Here is a 23838-nt window from a genome sequence, read left to right on the forward strand (position 1 = left end):
TATCGTCCCCAGCGGATCTAAAGCGACGCTAATTTACTCTGCCCGGTCAGGGCGCTCAGAGTATATTTGGAACGTACTGCCCCGTTCAGACAGACGGAACAATTATTCGTATGCTTTGGCGGCCACACTAAAGGTTTCAAAGCAAAGAATATCGTGCTGGATAGTGGATGCTATAGCGCTGGCTTATGAAGCCAAGGGCCTTCAATGCCCCTTAGGCGTCAGAGCTCACTCTACGAGGAGCATGGCCTCCTCGTGGGCGTGGTCGAGTGGGATACCCATTGAAGATATTTGTGCGGCGGCAGGCTGGGCCTCGCCTTCGACATTTATCAGGTTTTATAACCTACAGGTCCCCTCATTGCATTCCAACATTCTATCAGCCTGACTGTAGAATGGACTGGAGTATGTATATGCTGAGCATTATCTCCTCCCTTATAGGTCCGTCTCTGACTGACTTAGAGGATTTTTTATGCATATCAATACATAGAAAAATCAGTACATAAGTTATGTGCTTGTGTTTTTACAATGAGTGCCCCACCATAGACCTCCTTGGGGCAAAGGCGCTCTGTATTTTCCCATTATATAGCTCGCCGTTGGCCGGCTTGTTGGATAATCACTTTGCTTTAAGGCTCAGGCATCCGCCTCTGGCTTTATAGAGCGAAGTCAGCACGCACAGCGTTTTGCATGGTGCTCCCATAGCGTAAGCTACTTACGCAATAGGAGAGACCTCCCAAGAGGGAACGACTCGGTTACTAACGTAACCTCGGTTCCCTGAGAGGAGGGAACGAGTATTGCGTAAGCTGCCGTGCTTGTGCTTGGTCAGTCGCTTCAGTCGATTGAACCTAAAGAACTCTCATGACGGGGCGCCTAATATATAGCCTTAGCCACGCTAATCTTGGCGGGCTCTGAACGCTCGGGCGTGAAGCGCCCATTGGTCACGCGTTCAGAGTCGCCCCGTCATTGGTTCGAGCAAGTTGCCGCAGCACAGCCAATGACCGAGCTGCCTCGCTCATTGCTGTCTGCTGTGCAGCTGCAATGCGTTTTACATAAAGGCCCTGTCCCAAATGGCGCACTTCATGCGGACTTTCGGTCTCGTGGACTTAAATTGCGCGTGCTCGCTGAGTCTACGAGGCCGTAGGCCGTCCCATTTAGCATTTTAACGCTCTGAAGTGTGCTCAGCAGGGCCCCCTTTGTACCCTTGAAGCGGTCTTCCGCGAAGCCCGCATAGATCCAGGCTTCACGCACTTCAAGTACCCAGGAGTCCTTGCGAAAGGCCAATCAGACAACTGGTGTGAAGAGCGCTTTCGCTCACGGACACAGACAATTGATAACATGGCTGAGAAGAAAATATTTAAGTGTAAGTATCATTATGGTTTTTATGACTGTGTACATTTTACCAGTTGTTACCTACAGTTTATACAAACATTATGGTCATCGACCAGTGGTTGATGTCTCAAACATAGTAATAGCGCGCTGAATAATAGGCTGATCGCATAACGATTCATTATATAGAACCGAATGGCAGGGCTTTACTGAGTCATATGTAAGTGAAGTATGGATATTTAAACCTGTAAATTAAAAACGACATAAAAAAACAAGGTACACATAAAAATATATAAAATATATATATATATATATGTATATATAGAAAAAAGAAAATTAAACAGTAAATCAAATAATAATGACTTAATGCATTAACGACTTTTGACAAGTTATATGTTTATCTACAAAGTCAATAACATTTACTTGCTTACCCTTTCCTCCGTGCATAACATCAGCATTTGTATGCATGAAAAATAATCTTGTCTTCTACGACGTCGGAGCGTATAAATGTGATTTCTCTGCATGGCAAGCCATCTCGCAAACACAATAGTAAAAACAACAACAATAGGCAGCATATTTCCCCGAACCGAACCTGCAGCTCCTGTCCAACAATAACCACGCTTAACGATCGAGGCTGTCCCAAAAATACTTCTCAATGCGCCCTTGTGGACTTGCGCGAGGGGCCCTATAAGTCTGCACTACATGACGTCACCGAAGTGTGGACTCTGAGGAAGTCCACAAGTCCGGAGTGTGCCATTTGGGACAGGACCAAAGACTTCAATATTTCTCGAGAAACGGAGTTTTCCCATAGCGTAAGCTACTTACGCAATACTCGTTCCCTCCTCTCAGGGAACCGAGGTTACGTTAGTAACCGAGTCGTTTTGTTTTGCTTCAACAGGAAAACCAGTGATATTAACAACCGAAAACACAACATAGCTGCACACAAACCAAATAACAGAATTTACAAACATGTCTGAAGTGTTTGCAGTGGAAGAATGTGCATTTCAATGGAGTCCTCCATCAAACATCATTTATTTTTATATTTATTTATTCAACATGTATTTATTTCTATATTTAAATATTCCCACATTTATTTATTTATTTATATATATGTGAGAATAAATAAATATAAAAAATAAAAAAATGAACACATAAATAAAAAAATATGCAAAATAAACGAATAAATAATAAAAAAAATAAAATAAAAAATAAATATAGAAAATAATGAAGGAAAAAAGTCATACAATAATAAATTCTGGAATACATTTAATTAAAAACGAATTATATTTGTTTTATCAAGACATTTATTCCTTTAATTATTTTTTTATTATTACATTTATTTATTTATTATTTACTTGTGCACCTGCCATTTGTCTTCCTCAAGAGAAAGTGCCCTTTTTCCTGGGGTGCTTTTTTTCTTTTCTTTTTAAATAAAGGAATATATATATATATATATATATATATATATATATATATATATATATATATATATATATATTTTTTTTATTCAATAAATATTTTAGTTTGACAGGGAAGCTGTGCGCAAATGATCCTGTTTGTGCACAGCTTCCCTGTCAAACAAATATATTTATTGAATAAAAAATCTAAATATCAGGTCAGGAGATAAGACATTTCAAGTTCTGATGCCCTCCCTCTCTCCCTCTGTGTCTCTGCGCAGCAATACAGCACACATCAGACACAGACAGGCAGGCAGCAGCCCCTCTCAGCTCCTTTCCCAGTTGTGTTTTTCTTGGCTTGTGTGGAAGTGAGTGGTGATGAACAAAAGACTAATCTACCAGTGCCCCGACTTTACAGCTAATTAGCCAAAAGACTTAACTTCTTAAGACTAGTTAACTTGTGTCATGCTAACATGCATGACTCATTAGCTACTAGCTAATGTTATAAGTTAGCTAAAGTTTAGCTAAGGCAATATCATGGCCATACAGGCTAATGTACTGTACTTAAAGGAGACCTATTATGCCCCTTTTTACAAGATGTAATATATGTCTCAGGTGTCCCCAGAATGTGTCTGTGAAGTTTCAGCTCAAAATACCTGACGGATCATTTATTATACCATGTTATATATGCCTCTTTTTGGGGCTCTGATGCCGGGAGTACATGAAGCATCTTACGTTCACTTTTACAGTCAACAAAAGAACACTTATGACGCTTACAAAGCTAAGACATTATTCTTCTCACTATCTGCTCCATCACAGAAGAAAATGGCGGACTGTGTGTATCACTCAGGGGAGTAGGGTGGAGCCCATCACCAGTCGTGGGAGACAACTGCTCGTGACGTCATGACGTCATTTTAGAGCAGAAACGAAAACCGTTCATTTTGACACACTGTTTTTGATGAATAGAAATATAAGAGTGGGTGGTCTTTTAACATTGTAGGGTGGTTGTGTACACACACTGCTGACTCATATTTATGTGCAAACACCATGTAAAAGTGAATTTTGCTTAACAGGTCCCCTTTAATGGAGACACTACAGGTGAATACAGTAAAATTTGTGTCTACTAAACATCATCACAATCGCCACATTGATATGCAAATTAGGCATTAACTTGACAAGGCACTGCAGGTGAAACAAAATAACTAAAGCATATCACCACATAACTTCCCCAGTTAATGACTTACATCAAGAGTCTTTTCCCCTGAAATTTTTATGTTTAAATATGCATATTAGATTGTTTTGGTTAATTTAGAAGAAATCTACAGATGCAAACAGACGGAGGGTAGTAGGCTTAAAACAAACACCATCTAAATGTGTATTTATCAAGTTTTCTTCCCATTAGAGTAAAAGAAGACATGGAAGCAAACTTGACCAAAATCTCAATATTTTGTAGAAATCTGTTGAGTATGAAACCATTGCGTGAGTGTGAGGGAATTAAGATAAATTGGTAAGGAAGTCAGAGTTGTGTTAATATATTTAACATTTTGTTTAAAAATTTTTTTTATAAATAATTATGATAAGTGCCCTTTTTTTCCACTTGAGCCCCAGCCCCCCAAAATGTCTGTGCACGTCCCTGATTAACATAGTTATGCATATGGGGAGTGCATTCATACACAACCTATTTGAAATCTCTCTACAATAAAGCCAATATTTTAATATTGGCCATGGTGTTTGAGCCCCTCTTGTTTTGGCACAAAACTGTCTGCTATAAAAACAGATGCACAGACACCATTTCCTCAAAATGTCTTTCTTCAAGACAGCGATCATCTCTTGTCTAGAAACCCTCTACCCTTCGCCATCGATACACATGGGTCAGTGGATGGAATCTTCATGGCAGCGAGAAGACTCTCCACTCCCCTGCAGTGCTCTGGTGAAATGTATTGTCATCAGTGATTTATTCTGTCATCCTGAATGGCATGTTGAATACGACTGATATTGTTTACATATAGGATAAGTTTCCTACATTAAAGTTTGTGCCGAAAGCAACCAATACAGATACTGATACACAAACACGGATATGTTCTACGTATCTTACATTTTATTTAATAAAACTAGTCATAAGAATATTCCCCATACGTTTTGGTTGTCATTAAAGAAACATACAGTTTGCTCCATGCTCATTTATGTCATCAGTATACACATGCTCATAGGATCAGCAGCTCACTCATCAGACACCTTGGTAATCCTCTGCAAACTTCGACAGTTTGTGGACCGGCTCTTTTGGTACTTTTTGAGTCAGACACGACCAAAGAGCTGACTTTCAATTCTGCCTGTAGGTTTGATTCCTTCATTTCAAACGGGTTCTTTGGTTCAATAACCGGTCTATTAACTCGTAAGAGCCGCCTGCCTGTATTAGTAACATCATCGAGGAAAGATGTCTAGGCTACTTAAGTCTCAAGAACTTATTTGAAATTAATTAATAAATAACACAGAAACAAACATCTGTAGGTTTTTAAATGTTTAATTTGGCTACTGCCATTACCATCGCAACACATAGCAAGTCCGTGGTAATCCTCAGCAAACTTCGACAGTCAATGGGACCGGCTCATTCGGTTCTTTTTGAGTCTGACAGTTTGACATACTGCTTAGCCAGTACAGCTGTGCATCTTGCGTCATCAACCCGGAACTAAAGTTTGATTCAGTTCGATGTTGTGGACAGGCTTGCAAGTATTTACCATGTTGATTATGTAGAGGCTTTAGAAAATCAAATATTTCAAATATGGTAAGCATGGCTTTATAGGGTTAAATTGAAAACTTGCATCTTAGATCATGGCCCAGTATCAACAGTAAGTTTCTTATGGACCTCACTATTTACAGCTTTTGGCACTTTTTAGTAAACATCTAAAGTGTTACGTATTGAATTATTAATTTCTACATGAAGGCAGTGTACACTCACCTCCATACTGGTACGATTACACTTGTGTGTTTTTGCAAACCAGAAGTCTCCAATGGCACACTGATCCACATTGAATCCCTGGATGTTCACGTCAACACGGATCACACCCCTAACACCAGAATGGATGGAGAGAAAACAAAGATATGGTAATGACAAATAATGGTAATGATGGAAGAGTTTGGAGTAGAGTATAAATAAAAAAATGGAGACCAAATGGTTTATAATAGTGACGTATTTCGACAGTATGAATACAAAAATTTGAGCACAAGAAAATTAAACTCCACTTTCATGACAACAAAGATGCACAATGTTCATTGATGTCTAGAATGAAGTTTACTGACCTGAATTCTGGGCTGAGGTCTGGCTTCAACCCATAAAAGGGCATGGAGAGGCTTATTAGCCATTTTGGCATAAAACGGCCACCTTCACACTCAAGAAAAGGTGCTTTGCCCCAATGGACCCCACTGCTATTGATCACATAACTGTCCCCAAATGCCCACTTGGGTGTATCTAGAGTGCTCAGATCATTTAGCAGAACCTGTTTAGACATGGCATGGTGGGGTGGGGGGCTGGACTTGAAGGTGTTAAACCAGCTCTGGTCAGGGGCTGGAGGAAGAAGGCCACCCCAGGCAGCAGTAAGTTCTTGCAGGAAAATATCCTGCATTGAGCCCTTGGAGGCACGAAGCACCAGTTGCGGTTGCTGGATTGTGGGGTCGGCATCAAAAGTCAGGAAAGCTCGTCTGACCAGGCCTGGCCGGTCCCCTTCAAGCATGGCCCGGACCAGGGCATGATACCACTCAATATCCTCTCTTACACTCATTTCTCTAAGCTCACTAGCCTGGAATATCAAGTTGAGGAAGTTGGCAGCATTGGTCAGAGATCCTATGGCTTGATGCAAGAGAGGGGGAAGGTCTCTAGGTGGAGCTCCCCTCTGAACAGGCAACTGGAAAGGCTGTGTACAGGTAGAAGAAGCCAAAGAGGAGGAATCACCTGTGTAGAGGTAATTCTCTGCAGCAGGCCAGTCCTCCCCCATGCTCACTTTTACTGTTGGGCTAGGGCCCGGACTGGTGGGCAGGATGCTGGGGGAGAGGCTCTTCCCTGCTATGATGCTAGTGTTTGAGGCTGGAAGCAGGAGTGCTGATGTGGGCTCCAGGCTGGAGGTGCCTTCAGGTTCAGACACAGTGCTTAGTTGAGCAGAAATCAAGCAGGGCAACAGCAGCAATAGTGCACCAACACAGGGGCCCATCCTTGCAGATCTCTTAATTTCTTCTCCTCCAATGCCTTTTGCGATATCCCTCAAAGGAAAAGGTTAATTTCTAGCTTTCTCACATCCTGAAAGATGTTTTCAGAGTGCACGCTCCCATTTCACCTTTGTTTCTTCTCTCCAATGTTACTTTAGTGTAGGTAAGTGTCAGTGGGGTTGAGCGGAGCTGCACTGTACTTTGCTGTCACCAGCGTCTAGGTTTCACACATATGAGTGTGCATGCAATGACTGACATACACTGCAAATGTTCAAAGCTGAAGATGAAGTTCATAGGAGGCAACGCTTAAGTTCCATACTCCCCTGCACCCAGTGTATCAGTTGGTCTGCACTCTTACAGCTGCTTCTTAGATAAAGCTAATCAAGATGACGCTGCTGCAAAATTGAGGACTCAAGTGCTGCTATGACAACGAAGAGACTGATCGCCATCCAGCAAGGTGTTCATTAGCCTGAGAGAAACTGGACAGAGAACAGAAAAAGCAGAATGAAAGACAAATGCCACTGGTTCTCCCGTACTCTCCCTCTCTCGCTCTTCCAATCTCCCGGTAGTGCTGGGTGTGGAGAGAAGCACATCTGTTAATGCTGGATTGTTTTGAAGTGTGTGTATGAGGATGGGCTGATGGATGAGAGGATGGGAGGGTAATCCTCTCGGCTGGGGTATATCACCGCTTTGTGGATTAACACCAAGACCCCCCTTTATGGACTGTGTATGTGAGTGTGAGTTTGTGAATCTGTTACAGCGAGCACCATACATTTTTTGTATGTGAGAGAGAGAGAGAGCGAGAGAGAGAGAGAGAGAGAGAGAGAGAGAGAGAGAGAGAGAGAGAGAGAGAAAGGATGATTCAGACAAATCCAGTCATATTGGGTAATGCATTCGAATCCTTGTTGTGGTAACATGGCAACAGGGTACTAAGATTCTACATTCATTCTTGTTGGGCCCCACCCCCACTTCGGACTGCAGATGCTATATTTGTGTATATCTATTTTATATATATATATATATATATATATATATATATATATATATATATATATATATATATATATATATATATATTCTATATGTCTTTATGAATGCACACAATTTACAAAGCCTAGATTGTGAACATGATTTTGGGGATATATATGGATGTGTTTTCAGACAATGTTGTGTGCATTTAAGTATTTCATTGAAAAGGATGTTGTCAAAACATTCAATATTTCTCAAATGAGATACAGTGAATACGTTTTAACGTGTCACAGCCTGAGAGACAGCGGGTGAATCTGTGTTATGTGTTTTACCCCCGTGTGTCACCCCAATGTTCACCACAGTGACCCTCAGTGTATGTGTGTATATTCATTTATGTGTCAGTATATGTCAGTTCTCTTCAGTTATTTAAACACTGTGGTCTTCAGCAGTTCTGAACCTGTTTTGTATTTATTTTTATTATTTATTTTTATATTTGTTAAACTAAATGTATAGATTAAGGTGTAGTTCTTTTTTACACAGCCTCCGCTTTGGCAATATTGTATCGTTTACATTCATGCCAATAAAGCCCCTTTGAATTGAATTGAATTGAAAACACACGTTTTCTTCTTCTGAATGTTAGTTAAAACCTTTAACGTTAATCAAAACCATAAACTCTTTGTGTTATGAGATGGTTGGTTTTAAAGTGATCGTTAGGCTTGTCACAATGTGTTAATATTTGTGTACAGCGCCATCATTCGGTCCATCAATGCAGTTGCATTGCAAATGCAATACAAATATAGCGCAGATAACAGTAAAAATCTTGACCACAGAACAATGGATGATAGTAAACAATAACTGTTTTGTCTCTCTAGGTAATACACATCATATATTAAAATAAATCACAGTGTTTTTAAGTAAAATAAATGTATTTATGCTACATAATATTCATTTTAAATGTCATAGCCTATAGCATGATATTCTCTTGCATAAATGTATAGGCCTTATGGATGAGAAGATGAATAAGTATAGGCCTACAAAGATAATGTATTCAAATAATGATAATTATTAGCCAGGAACTTTGACTCATTATGTGACCAATGTGCTAGGAAAGTTTAAATTCTGCTAAAATTATAAGGAGAGGCGATGCCACAACAATTTTTGTATCATCATAACAAACATTAATTGATAAGCGCAGGTCAAATTCCTCACAACAGCGCGGTAAATGACATCTGTGTGTCCAGCAGGACGTGAACAAAAATACATTACACCACGGTGCACGTCAGTAAGGGGGACAACACATTGCCTGCAGCCAAGTGGACAGCAATGGCACCAATAATGGCAAACACGAAACGCATCGAATTTGCGGAAGTGAGCGCGCGGGTGGGGCCTCGGTGTGTGCCGTAGAGATATATGTAATATGACCACAGACGCCTTTAAGATTCTGTGAAACGAAGCGTTATGTATGACCCTGTAAAGACCCGTGGACATTTTTTGAGGCCGGACATTAAATGACGCTGATATTTGGAAATAGCCGGGGTCCGCGCGAAGGAGAGCGTACGCAATGTTGAAGGAGCGCGTGAAATAGAGTTTATATTGTCTAATTGTCTAGCGGTGAGTGAGTGATTGGGCTAAAACTAACACCAAGAGGATTAGACTCCCGTTACCGTTAGACAACCTATATCTTATGACTGGAGCAATGTGAAACGCTAATATCGCTCATTCCTTCAGTATATTGAGGAATAATAATGAACAACGCGCAAGATATGTCTCCCGATTTTGTCTTGATGCGCCTGGTCTCCGCGGCCGAGGATGACCGCTTGGATGAGGAGAATGGGAATCTGTCTTCGACAGTGCAGGAGGTCTTGTCTCATGGAGGTATTAAGGGTAACTTTGAATGCACACAGAATCAAATGGTCGGCCTTGCCCGACACGGCCACATCTCAGCGGTGAGCAAAGCTCCGCAAGCCAACGGAACGGAGGCACCTGACACTGGAGTGATGGCGACTAGACCGTCGCTCTCTGTACCGCCTCCCCCGCTTCATTCAGTCGAGGCCCACGGGTACGATCTCACGCACATAGGCGGAATGGGGCCTCAACTGTTAGTATTCAGAAATATATCGAGAGACTCTGCTGAAAATAATTTGGATGATCAGAGTCAAGTAGGGGCTTTTGAAAACCAAGCGGTGCTTTCCTCCGAGTCTAGCGGCAGCATCAATAGCAACATGCTCAGCGCCGTGGACGCTCAGCATCCTCATACATGGACGCTGCATCCTCAGCTTAAGCTGCCGACGGTTGCTACAGATAAGGAGGCAGCAGAGCTGTGCAACCGGCATCGTTTGATCACAGACAAAAAAGATTGGCTGCCGGCAGCGGATAAAACCAACGCTGTTTCGATGACAGAGCCCAGCTGGAGCTGCACAACGGCGCAGAGACAGCTCCAGCTGCCCGACGGTCCTGTGTTAGAGCTGGCGCGGAAATTCGGGGACCTGGGAGTTGCTCCGGTAAGCGATTTTTTGCTCAAAGACGGCGAGCTACCGCACTGTTCGTGTCACAGCGTTCTCGGTTCGGCGGTAGCTGGTATCAGGCAAGGCGACGACCCGACTGAGACCAGCGATGCGCTGCTGGTCCTGGAGGGCCTCGGGTCTGAAGAGGTGAATGGTCTGGGCATCAATACCTGTCAAAAGACTGAGTCACACATTCCTGAACACGGAGAAAGGGACATAGTAAACACGACGCCAGGTGCGTTTACACTCAAATGTTTCCCGTCGGTACTGGCCGGGCAAACCATGGGGGTCTCAGGTGGACTTTGTTGTTTGTTGCGAGACTCAGTTAACACCAGGGCTCAGGATGATACTACCACCGACAAACTGACGCCACAGGTCCTACCCAGCCAGGCATCCACTCCGAAAGCCTGGCCGGAAAGAAGCGCGTCCCGAGCGCATGGGGCAAGCGGAGGAGAGAAGACTCTGAAAGTACCAGGAAAATCCAGGAAGGGCTCGCTTAAAATCCGCCTGAGTAAACTTTTCAGAACTAAAAGCTGTAGTGGCTCTAACAATCTTTTGGACAAAAGACCTTCAGTAACATTCTCCATTTCCTCAGCTGGCAGTTTAGTTGACATGTCAGGAGCAATTGGTAGGGAACATGACTCGGGCAGGTGAGTTTTTGACCCTCCATATAGGTACGCTTCGGGGTAGTTCACCCCAAAATGAAAAATCTTCCATCATTTACTCACCCCATTGCCATACCAGATGTGTATGTCTGTCTTTCTTCTGCTGAACACAATAGAAGGTTTTTAGAAAATTATCTCAGCTCTAAGTCCATACAATGCATTAGTATGTGAATGGATTCCCAAATTTTGAAGCTCCAAAAAGGCAGCATAAAAGTAGTCCATACTACTCCAGTGGTTTAATTCATGTCTTCAGAAGCAATATCATAGATGTAGTATGTAGTACAATATTTAAGTCCTTTTTTTTCTGTTAATTAACAAAGAATGCAAATTGCCAAAAACAAAGGAAGTGAAAGTGGAGATTGATATTTAAAAATAACTTAAATATTGATCTGTTTCTCAACCACACCTATCAGATCGCTTCTGAAGACATGGCTTTAACCACTGGAGTCGTATGGATTACTTTTATGCTGTCTGTATGTGTTTTCTGGACCTTCAAAATGTTGGTACCATTCACTTGAATTGTGAGGACCATGGCTGAAATATTTTTCTAAAAATTATTGTTTGTATTCAGCAGAAGAAAGAAAGACATACAGGTGAGTCATTTTTGGTGAACTATCCCTTTAACATTGCAAACATAAGTTTCATGATTATGTGTATACCTTTAATGCATAATAAATGGTAGACTAAATCACGCTAACCTTACAGGACAGTTCATCCAAATATGAAAATTCTGTCATCATTCACTCATCATCAGAATGTTCAGAACCTGTATGACTTTCTGTCTTTTGTAAAGCACAAAAAGAGATGTTGGGCAGCATTTTTACATTTTCGCCTTAGTCAACATTAACTTTCATTGTACAGAAAAAGATGCAATAAAAGTGACTCAGACTTGAATCTTTTAACAGCTTTTGTGTCCCACAGAAGAAAATTATATCTTTGGAACAGAATGAGGATCTATAATCAATGACAGAATTTTCATTTTTGGATGAATAGACTTTTGTTGTTGTACCTTAAATATATCTGCTTTCTCAAACTATTATATTTACCATGATACTTTCCTTCCCGCAGCCAACCTGGACTAACAAGGGCACAGAGTGCCTTCTCTGCTGCCTCTTTTACTCCTATATTCACAGGTAAAAAGAACACTTAGAAAAAGGACATTTAAGGGAAGATAATGCTGTTAAAGCCTAAGGGACCATTGTTGAAATATACAGTATTAAATGAAGGCATATTGATTAATACTGATAATGAGCTTACACAGTGCATATGGGGAATATAATAACACAGACACATGATTTGGGTGAGATAAGTCTCATTTTAAGCCAGTCTTAGAAATTTAGATAAATTATTATAAGAAATGTCGATGTCTTCCTTATAAGTTCTATATCATCACTCTGGTTCCAGGAGAGACTGTGTCCTTGGTTGATGTGGACATATCTCAGAGAGAGAGAAACTCCCCTCACCCTCCCACGCCTCCACCTCCTCCGCGCCGGAGCCTCAGTCTGCTAGGTGAGCCCCTCTACAGATGTTCACACACACACCCTTTGATCTCCTGCATTAGCACTCTCCTTCTTTTTTGTCTTTCACATCTCCATCTGTTTTACACTTTTCAAATATTTCTCCCCTGACCCCCATATATCCCCCCTAGTATATTCCTTTTATCTTTTGTACTGCCACCCCTATCTTCTATATTTCCAGATTCTCTATCACACTTGTGAAGGATCTCAAACCCACATGTTTATTCTTTCACTTCGTCTTTTCATTTCCACTTTTATATTCTGACTTCAGTCATTTCATTATTTTCGTTTCATGGTCTCAGATTACATTCTGCAAACATAAACGAATGATAAAAGTATTGTGTAAGGTCTAAGTGTGGTTAGATTTAACCAGTGTTTTGCACACAAAGGAGCAGTTCGGTTTTGAGAGATATTGAGTGTCTGCACAATTTCTGCAGTTTGCCATTTTATCAGCTCAATGCTGTTGTGTGGTATCTGGGATTGAAGACAAATAATCTCAATACTGGAGATATAGGTTTTAGATCTGAATATTTATGTATGATGAAGCGTTCTTTTGTCATCAGTGAGAGAAGAGGATTAAGCATAGTATGTGGGATTATTCAGCCTGTTTAAACTAGGAAGCAGATTCTTTATCATGATTAAGTGAGAAATGTGCACGCACTGTAAAAAAAGAATTGTTGAGCCAACTTAAAAAATCAAGGCAACATGACACAGTGAGATTTTTGAGTTCTCTCAACTCTTAATAATTGTCCTTAGTAACATTGCGTTGTTTAGTCAATATGTATTTGTTTGTTCACTTAATGCAAAAATTCTTGTTGGGAGAACTTCTAATTTCTTGTTCAGCCAACTATTAATTTGAAATATAAGAAATTTCATTTTGTCCCCATTTCAATTATTTTTAAATTAAGTTTACTGGAACCTTTGCATCTGAAGAGATGTATATCTTGCAAGGTAGTACGCACAGTTGTTTGGCATAGACACAAAATAGACCTCAACCCTTAACACACTAACCTCAATAACGGTGACAATCAACAAACCTCAGTAAGTTAAAAGATGAGCTCCTAACATCACACCACACAAAAACTGACTAACAGTTGCAACAAAAAACAACAGCATAAAGTCAGCAAACAGCAAAAAATAAGGCTATAACACTAACCGCATAATTTATTCCCGTTGCAATGCATGCTTGAAACTCGCAAATCAGCGAAATTGTCGAATTTGTTCAGAAAACACTATTAGGCTAGATGGGACAACATTTGGGGGAATATTGTTGGTCTAATGTGTGTTTTTAATGGTGATGAAAGTAATTCACATTTTGTTGTATCTGTGACTTAAAAACCACTATAAGCTTGATAAAAAGCTATTTCATTTTTTACTGTGCATTTATGCTACAGAGCTGGTAGATCGTAGAGCAGGGGTGGGCAACTATTTTGGTAAAGGGGCCACATCGGGCTTTAAGTAGTGCATGGGGGGCCACGTTGTATTAATTTTGAGATACAATGTTCTGCATTGATTTGGTTTTTGTAACTTTTAATCCCAGAAATAGTTGTGTACTCAATTTTCTGAAGTGTATCTGTGACTAATGGGACTATTCTGCAATTGCCTAAAGTATTGAATTGCTCTACAAAGGCTGAGCTTATACATTTATTTTACCATCTCTACTTCCCTGTTAATTTATTATTCAATTTAACAATCTCTACATCAGGGGTCTGTTTTAATAAAATTAAAAATTAAAAAAATTATAGAACTTTTAATGTTTGGGCAAAGCGGGCGAGTTTACTTGTTTACATGCTATAAAGGTCATGATGTGGGTCTCCTCGATGGTTTGACTTTCAGCACACAACATAATAACACAACTGCATGACTATGATAAATAATTACAACAAGAGTTAGATTAACATATAGGTGCGAATGGACTTCAACATTTCTAAATTGCACAAATAGAAAATACATATACATATTCATCTCTGGCTTGCTTTTGCTCGCATGTCAATGATGCCGAGATCTACTTTTATATTTAATTTAATCTCTGAGAAGTTTTACCTGCAAAGTAGCACATAACATCACAAAGAGCCTCAAGAATGGACACAGAGTAGCCGTATAACACCTTGCTATAACAGTAGCCTTGAGCAGAATATAGCACTACAGATCACAACATTTGTTCAAAGGGGAAAGCAAGAGATAGAAAAAGCGCACTTGCATGCATGTTTGCCAGATTGCACAAAATAAATGTAACATTAGGCAGAATATTTCCAATTTGCGCATGTATAAATGTCAAACTGGGGGTGTTGCATCTCTTATCTGGCTACCCTGAGCATGTTAAATGCTTGTGGAGACGCGTAGGTCCCAATGCAAGTTAACTGAAATATCCAATGAAAAATAAAAAGGCTTTTATGATAAATGAGCCGCGGGCCATATTAAACCATGTGGAGGGCCTGATACTGCCCACGGGCCGTATGTTGCCCATGTCTGTAGTAGAGGTTTAAAGTTGGTCCATGTCTTCTGAGTTAAAAAATGTACTCCACCTCATCTTTTCACCCCCTTGAAGAAATACATTTTCCAGTGTCGTGAGGATGTGGTTGAATGTACACATCAGTGTGTGGATTTGTACAGATATCCATGTTGTTTCCCCATGTTGCAGTTAATGTGTGATGTGCCTCCTGCCATGGCATCATATTCTTAAAGTGCTATAAGAGTATAAGATATTGTCACATAATTGGAGGATATGTCCTACTGCTTTATGCTTTTAACCTTGTCTTCGTGTTTGATTTTGAGTTGCCACAGTATGTAATAGACTGGCATGTCTTAAGGTCAATTTTAGTCGGCAATGAAACAGATATTGGACAACAGATAATTGAAAAGGAGTGTTATGGATCTTAACATCATTAAGCTTTTGTGGGATCAGCTAGACTTTAAGGTGCATGAGAAGTGCCTGACAAGACAGCCACATCTATGGCAAGTGCTACAGGAAGCTTGGGGTGAAATGTCACCAGGGTATATGGACAAACTGACAGCTAGAATGCCAAGGATCTGCAAAGCCTTCATTGCTGCATGTGGAGGAATTTTTGATGAAAACTCTTTGAAGTAGTTTACTTTCAATTTTTTATTTTTTTTCAAATTGAAATAGTAATTTTTCACATTAATGTCCTGACTATACATTGTGATCAGTTGAATGCCACTTTGGTGAATAAAAGTAACACTTTCTTTCCATAAGAGAACAATCTGTACATTATTCCAAACTTTTGGTGGCCAGTATACATGTTCTTGATACATAAATGTTCCATATAAAGCCTAAGTTATATAATGTAATATCCATGTTAGCCTAGTTCTGATATTGTGGTTTGCCCGATATAATCTATATCTTCTTAAATTTAGCTGCTTAATTTTTTTAAAGTTTTTTTTTGTGTAACATATGCAAGAACGATTTTTATGACCCTTTGTCCTGAAGCTGAATATCATTCATGTTCTGATTCCTCTTCATAGCCCTGGGCTCATTCTAATAGAGTTCAACCTTTCTCTTTACTCCTGTGTAAGACATTTTTCTGTGACATCTCCATACTCTCCTGGCTCTGAACCCTCACTCCTGCTCTCTTCCAGACGATATAGGTGGGCCGCAGCCTGGGCCTTTCCTTGTGAGTGTAATGGGGGCTTCCCTGCAGTCTCTCCCTCTGCCTCTTCCTCCTCCTCCCCCTCTCCACGCTACCATCCAGCATAGTCTCAGCCTCAATGGTAAGACTTGGGTGCAGTGGAGGGGGCAGTGTGTGTTGGTGTTTTAGGGAGCCTTTCTGGTTCTGAGAGCAGACTCCAACCTTCCCTCCCCTCTGTGAGTTGACTGTCATGTGCTCTGCCCTCAGAAGCACCTTTACTCCATGAAACACTATGTGGACTTTTGCGAAAGGCAAAAATAATACATGCCACCAGTTGCATGTATCGGGTTGTTTAACAAAGGTTTTGGTTGATCCTGTTGTTCGATTTTTCTGTTCCTTTTGCATTTTTGATGGAAAAAGGTGGTGTGACAAATGTGCATTTGTTAAGAGAGAGGAAGTGAGAGCAAGATGGTGCGATACTTCAGAGTTTACACATAATCTGTGTTCTACCTCTTCTGCACAATGTGTCATGTAACAGCATAATTCATTTATAAAATATAACAGATCATAATGTTTAGAATTTTTTTTTGGATCGCCAGAATAATTTCAGAAATGGTAAATTGATTTACTGTAACATACAGTGGGCCCAAATATTTTTGGACATGTTCAATACAAGTTCAACTCGACAGCATTTATGGCATAATTTTGATTACCACAAAAATGTATTTCAATTTGTCCCTCCTTTTCTTTAAAAAGCAAAAATCTGTTTTCCAGTAAGGCACTTAAAATGGAAGTGAATAGGACCAATCTATAAACGTTATAATAGTCACCTATTCAAAAGTATAGCCACAAGACATAAATAATATGCATGCTAACATGATTTTACAATTTTACAAATTCGTTGCCATGACAATGTAATGTCATCTAAAGTGACTGTAAATGGTGATATAAATAACTTTACAGCTCACACAATACACAAGTTGTAACTGAAGAATTAATGTAAGTGCTTTTATAAAATTATATTAAGTTTATAAATTATGTCTGCCATGAAACCCTCCAAAAATTGGCCAGATTATAGGTGCCTCACTGTAACCTCGATTTTTGCTTCAAAATAAAAAAAATTTGTGGTAATCAACATTATGCCACAAATGCTATCGATTGAACTTAACTTGTATTAAACCCCAAACATTCCTTTTAGATCCTTCTCAGGTGATCAAGCAATACCCGGAGCATTCCTTTAAGTGACATTTACTGTAAATATATGTCATTTTATTAGATATCATAATATCCAACTAAGTAGTCTTTGTTATGATTAAAAAAAAATGTTTAGATTATAAATTATAAAATGGTAGGTATATTGTTCAAAATGAAGATAGAAAAAGTTGTGTTAACTTGAGGGGAACTGACTGCAGACATCCAGTAAAATTCCTTAGAGCCAGCTGGTTAAAAGTAATTGCAAAATTGGTTAGAAAAGTTAAGATAGTTTTTTAAAAGGTTTAGCATAATTTGTTTGCAGATGCTACTGGTTCAGTATTCTGTATCTACAGTAATGCAATAATATGTATTAATTTAATATGTGTGGCTTAAGTGTCTAAATACTTTTTAGAGCCAATGTAGCATGAAAACGGATTTATTCTGTTATGATCCCTTCTAAAAACATTTAGAAGGTATATGCAGTCATTTAGTAGACAATATTTGAACAAAAGGAATACTAGCGATTGCAGATCAAAAACCAATATTTGCTCATGTACTAACGAACATTATCCATTTGTATCTCAGATGCTTTTTTCCGGGCACTTCCACATTCGACCCCATCACCAATGGAGACTCTAGCCCCTGCCAGAGTGGCCCCACCCCCGATCATTTGTCCACTAAGAGGGGCCGATTCCAGCAGCTTCACTGCCAGTCTGAGAGAGCTGGAGCGGGTCAGTCCAAGAAAATGCTACAGCATTGACAGTCAAGAAATTATAGAAAATCATCATTCGGCATGTTGCTTTTTATAGACTTATACAATGACTGTGGCTTCCTGTGGTTATTCACATGACTTAACAGGTTTTGTGAGTTGTCTCTATATGCAGCTTTTCTTTTCAAACACTGTCGGAAGGTCATTGTGAATGTTTGTGTGTCCGCAGTGTGGCTGGTATTGGGGGCCGATGAACTGGGAGGATGCTGAAATGAAGCTGAGAGGAAAGCCTGATGGCTCATTTTTGGTTCGGGACAGTTCAGACCCACGATACATCCTCAGCCTCAGCTTTCGGTCACAGGGTGTCACGCATCACACACGCATGGAGCACTATAGAGGTAAACATGCACACTCACAGTATACATATCCTCTTATGTCCAAAACCTTTTGTGATGTGATCACTCAAACCACATTAATAGTCTAAAACACATGACTGATTTTTTTTATGCTTTCTTTTCCTTTTTTGGGCTCTGTCATCATGCAGTAACACACTAATGCATTTGAGATGTATATTACTAACAGGTGTATAAACGGTGATGTGTTTTGCATGACCTCTTGTGATCAGATCACCTTAGAAGGTGATTCTAAAATGTATTTCACTTTTTCGAAATTATGTTCGTCTCTTACTCCTTAGGAACCTTCAGTTTATGGTGCCACCCTAAATTTGAAGATCGCTGTCATTCTGTGGTTGAATTTATTGAGCGAGCCATCATGCACTCAAAAAATGGAAAATTCCTCTACTTCCTGCGTTCTCGAGTACCTGGTAAGGCACTGCAAATATCTTGGTCTTCTGATCAGACATAGAATAAAAAGCTGCCTGATTGTTCTGTTGAAAATGGATGCATGGCGCCTTTTCAGAGTTGAAAGTCCAAACCACAGAGTACAATAAAGCTAAATTGAGCTAAAATAGTTGCTGAAGTAATGTTTATATGTTCTAAAGACTGAAAACAGGTTTGAGTCATAAAAGGAGTAATAAAAGGTCTGGTGTCTGTCTCAGGACTGCCTCCGACCCCTGTGCAGCTGCTCTATCCAGTCTCACGCTTCAGCAATGTGAAATCACTCCAGCATTTGTGCCGTTTCTGCATCCGACAACTCGTCCGCATAGACCACATCCAGGAGCTGCCCCTCCCCAAGTATGACTACTACTTTTTTACATTATATTAATGTTTTAGACCTCTGATTTATGGAATAGTGGTCATTGGTGTTATGTTCTATATTTAAAAACTAATAGAAATGTTTTTAGGTTTTAAAATATATATGTATACAGAAGCTTTATCACATACATTTTTTACATTATACAGATGCCTTAATTACAGAATTGTATTTAATTAGGGTACTAAGTTACTCATTCTTTGGTGTATTTATTTATATGGAGTGACTATTTGCACTAGGTGTAAATAGCACCTGCCACACAGTGTGGCTATTTGCACTTCAATAGTCTGGTTGAAAAAGAGAAAATGAAGACAAACTGTAGCAACTACATGACAGTGTGGAACTAAATTTTTTAATGCGGATGACCTGGTTTCTAATCCGCCTTTTGTCCACTTTTTCCCATCCTGCTTCTTTTCTCCACTCTTAATATTTTCTTTAATATTATTATAATAATAAATAAAAATAAATATAAAAGGTTGATTTATTTGCCGAGGTTTGGGCATGGTTAAGGTCGGTAGTTGAGGGAAAGGCTTGATCCGGGTAAAATTTACCATGGTTTTAATATAGTAATATTGTAGTAACCATGTTTTTATCAGAAGCCATAGTTTTAATGCAATTTACCATGGTGTAACTTTAGTAATATAGTGTTAATATAGTAACCATGTTTATTTTTTTGGTTACTATGGTTTTACCACAAAATACCAGGGTGATACTTTGGTAACTGTAGTAAAACCATGATTAATTTTTGTGAGGTAAGGTTAGAGTTAGGCTAAGGGTTGGTGTAGGGTGTCTGTGGGACTCTAAATAAACACAATAAACATAACAGCATTTATTGCTATTTGCACTCTGCAATCAGCCTTTGCCTAATTAATTTTCTGCTGGTTATTAGGGCATCACATATTACCACGCAATTGTATTGTGTTTTATTGAAATACATATCCCATCGTAATCGACTTAAAAGGTAGCAAACACATCTGTTTACAAAGTGTCTATAAACTCTAACTCTTCTTTCCTATTCTAGACCGCTTATTGTCTACCTGAGGAAGTTCTATTACTATGACCCAGAGGAAGAGATGTACCTCTCAATCAAAGGCATGCGCCAGGCAGCAGGTGTGGAACAGGAAGCCGAGTCTGAAACATAGCCAGATCGGTCCTTTTCACTGTAAGTACTTAAATGTACCACATGTTTAGATGTTTTGTTAAATATTTGAACTAAAACTCAAATAATATATATTTTTTTTAGGATTTCTGTGTGTGGATAATAAATGGAACAGTGCATGGACACTTGCTGGTGCACAGCTATGCTCCAACTCCCTGCCAGTCTTCCAGCAGAAGCCAATGAACATCAGCAGACTGGCACCTCCTCTTTGACCAATACGCGTACAGAGGGAGTACAGAGGAGTGCTGGAATACTGTCTATGTTGAGCAGGCAATTAAATCCAGTGACTGAAATGATAGACTATGGACTTGAAAGGTCACTGGACAGCTTACAGTGGACTTAAAAATAAATAAATAAATAAAGAACGAGGGCATTTGCTTTGAGGTACTAGCAAAAGCCTTCACATGTAGGATACTTATGGAATATTACACTGGAATTTTTTAAACTGGCCAGTTTGTGGATCCATCTCCTCTGTTTTGTTCTTCTTTCTTTCCCCAGCAGGCCTCTGTCCCTGGACGGAGTCTGTGACCCCTTTATTTGTCCTTTCCCTGACTGTAACTCGTTCAGTCTGATAAGGCTACTTGAACTGTATTTTGAGTAAAAGACAAAGTAAACTGGAAAATAAGTGGTGGTGTACTTGATGCTTCTTTCATATTATTTATGATTACAATTTTATTTAGATAATTTAAATAAGTCTCTCCATTGGACATACACTGACTAGCCAACATATTATGACCACTCAGGTGAAGTGAATACGTTTATCATCTCCTAACAAGGCCACATGTCAAGGTCTGGGTAGATTAATGATAATGTCCAATCAGTTCTCATTGTCAATGTGTTGAATGCAGGAGTAAAGACCATAGGTCAAATTGTTGGGGTCAGAGAATCTCTGAAACGGCATGGCATGTGGGGTGCTCCCAGTCAGCAGTGGTGAGTACTTACCGACAGATGTCCAAGGAGGGACAATTCACAAACCGTCGACAGTGTGTTGGGCGCCCAAGGCTCATCTATATGTGAGGGCAACGAAGGCTATCCCGTCTGGTCTGAACCTGCTGAAGGTCTACTGTGGCACAATTTTAATGATGGTTACGGTAGGAATGTGTCAACACTCAGTGCATCGCATCCTGCTGCGTATGGGGTTACGTAGCCGCAGATTGGTCAGAGTGCCCATGATGACCAATGTCCACCGTCGAAAACGCCAACAATGGTGCCCATTGAGCACCATTTCAAGCAGCGGAACTGGACGTTGGAAAAGTGGAAGACGGTTGCCTGGTCCGATGAGTCCCGTTATCTTTTACATCACGTGGACGGCCATGTACATGTGCAAAGTTTACTTGGGGAAGTGGTGGCACCAGGATGCACTGTGGGAAGACGACACTCCGGTGGAGGGAGTGTGATGCTCTGGGCAATGTTATGCTGGGAAACCATGGGTCTGGCCATTCATGTATATGTCAAGTTGACACGTGCCACCTACCTAAACATCGTTGCAGACTAGGTACACCCCTTCATGTTAATGGTATTTCTTGATGGCAGTGGCCTCTTTCAGCAGGACAATGCACCCTGCCACACTGCTCACATTGTTTGGGAATTGTTGGAGGAACATGATAAAGAGTTCAAAGTGTTGCCCTGGCCTCCAAATTCTCAATCCAATTAAGCACCTGTGGGATGTGCTGGACAAACAAGTCTGATCCACGGCGGCTCCACCTCACTACTTACAGGACTTGAAGGATCTGCTGCTAATGTCTTGGTGCCAGAAACCACAGGACACCTTCAGGGGTCTTGTAGAGTCCATGGTTCGGAAGGTCGGCACTGTTTTGACAGCAACGCGGAGGACCAAAAGCATATTACGCAGGCGGTCATGATGTTTTGTCTCATCAGTGTAACTACTTTTCCTAACAATACAAACACCTCACAATATTGATTAATATCACTAACCATTAAGTCCCATGTTTTTTACATTCAGTCTATTGTAATTCCTTGGTTTTCTATGAAGAATGATGGGATTCTTTGTAAATACCATATAAATATGGTATGTACTGTATTAAGTACCATGGCATAATCTAGTACCATCATCAGTGTACTGCCACATTACTTTTTTAACTTTTAACTGCAACATCACACGCAAAACGTTTGGAGCTACTCATTCTTTATTTTTTACTATTTTCTACATGTTATGAAGTCTATGAAATAAAACAATGTGAAGTATTAGGATTATGCAGTGACCAAAACATGTTAAACCATTCAAAACTATTTTAGATTTTTCTAAATATAAACTCAGCAGTGCTCCAACTTGATTGTTTTATTTAAAGGGATAGTTCACCCAAAAATGAAAATTCTCTCATCATTTATTTACTTTAATGCCATTCCTGATGTGTTTGACTTTAAATATCCACTTTCACTTTAAGAATATTAATTTGTTTCTCACCCACACCTATTATAGAGCTTATGAAGCTATAGATTTAACTACTGGGCTCATATGGATTACTTATATGCTGCCTTTATGTGATTTTTCAAAGGTCTGGTCACCATTCACTTGCATTGTGAGGACATGCAGAGCTGAAATTTTATTCTAAAAATCTTAATTTGTGTTCAGGAGAAGAAAGAAAGTCATTCACATCTAGGATGGCATAAGGGTGAGTAAATAATGAGAGAATTTTCATTTTTGAATGAAATTTCCATTTAAGCATACGACTTGAATGACCATTCTTTGGGAATATTTCCAGAACAGTCATTTTCACAATATGCATAACTGCAAAGTTTCAGGGTTTTTTTTTAAACTTTATCCTTTTAGATAATTTTCAGTAATGAATTCATAGTCTACCAGAAAAATATACACAAATGCATTGCCAAAGTCAAGCTACGCTCTCTATCTCTAATTCTTTCACAATATTGAGGTCACAAGACCAACATTTATGTTTTGTTTTTGACGTAGAGAGACAGATGGGCTAATTGCATTGGTGAGATTGCCATAGCCAATAAAATCGTTTTGATAGAAGACATTGCACCTGCTGCATCCTTCTTCTCTGCTTCCTGTAGCATTACAAAACTAATATAGCAAACGCAGGTTAAACGATCGAAATGGTTATCAGTTACTTTTGATTGATATGCTTTTCCTATTTCTAACTGGGCGAGCTGCACGTCAAATAAATTCAAGCCTAAGTATAATTGGTTCAGCTCATAATTTTGACTGCTTCACAACACCCGCCTTTTCTCCTGAAACTCGACAATCTATTGGCCAATAGTATATCCTTCAACTGTCACACCAATACTACTTCATTTCATTGGCCAAAATGAACTTCATTCAAACAAATGCTTTACTCTGATTGTAAGAATGGCAATCTCTTTTTGATTGACAACTACACGGATTGGTCAGGGCCCGCGGGAGGGGCGGTATCCGTGTGGGCTCTT

The 23838-nt window shown here is 39.7% G+C and overlaps 2 protein-coding genes across 3 annotated transcripts in view; one reads left to right on the forward strand and one right to left on the reverse strand.

Moving 5' to 3' along the window:
* The window catches only part of LOC127625611 (probable G-protein coupled receptor 158), a 41650-nt gene extending 34731 nt beyond the window's left edge, over nucleotides 1-6919 (reverse strand). Inside the window, exons 1-2 of the mRNA XM_052100893.1 lie at nucleotides 6015-6919; nucleotides 5674-5782 (exon numbers count right to left, since the gene is read on the reverse strand). Coding sequence (XP_051956853.1) covers nucleotides 5674-5782; nucleotides 6015-6919 — 1014 coding nt within the window. The remainder of the gene's footprint in view (nucleotides 1-5673; nucleotides 5783-6014) is intronic.
* Nucleotides 6920-9315: 2396 nt separating this feature from the next.
* On the forward strand, nucleotides 9316-21044 carry LOC127626158 (suppressor of cytokine signaling 7-like). Of its 2 annotated transcripts, XM_052101742.1 has the most exons (10): nucleotides 9316-11037; nucleotides 12121-12185; nucleotides 12457-12561; nucleotides 16167-16298; nucleotides 17936-18081; nucleotides 18289-18457; nucleotides 18754-18882; nucleotides 19117-19252; nucleotides 20293-20433; nucleotides 20515-21044. In XM_052101742.1, exons 1-9 carry the CDS (start codon nucleotides 9629-9631, stop codon nucleotides 20411-20413), a joined length of 2412 nt encoding a protein of 803 aa, XP_051957702.1. In that variant the 5' UTR covers nucleotides 9316-9628; the 3' UTR covers nucleotides 20414-20433; nucleotides 20515-21044. The 2 variants fall into 2 exon arrangements, with proteins under 2 accessions (XP_051957702.1, XP_051957704.1); XM_052101744.1 differs by lacking the exon at nucleotides 16167-16298.
* Nucleotides 21045-23838: the final 2794 nt, after the last annotated feature.

The sequence above is a fragment of the Xyrauchen texanus genome, chromosome 32, assembly GCF_025860055.1.
Source record: "Xyrauchen texanus isolate HMW12.3.18 chromosome 32, RBS_HiC_50CHRs, whole genome shotgun sequence".
In the NCBI taxonomy this organism is placed as follows: Eukaryota; Metazoa; Chordata; class Actinopteri; order Cypriniformes; family Catostomidae; genus Xyrauchen; species Xyrauchen texanus.

What these genes read in the sequence shown, in the direction of transcription:
- LOC127626158 (XM_052101742.1), top strand. Translation starts at nt 9,629, where the DNA reads ATGAACAACGCGCAAGATATGTCTCCCGATTTTGTCTTGATGCGCCTG. An exon ending in AGGGAACATGACTCGGGCAG is followed by an intron (nt 11,038 to 12,120) that starts GTGAGTTTTTGA and finishes TCCTTCCCGCAG; the next exon opens with CCAACCTGGACTAACAAGGG. An exon ending in GCATAGTCTCAGCCTCAATG is followed by an intron (nt 16,299 to 17,935) that starts GTAAGACTTGGG and finishes TTTGTATCTCAG; the next exon opens with ATGCTTTTTTCCGGGCACTT.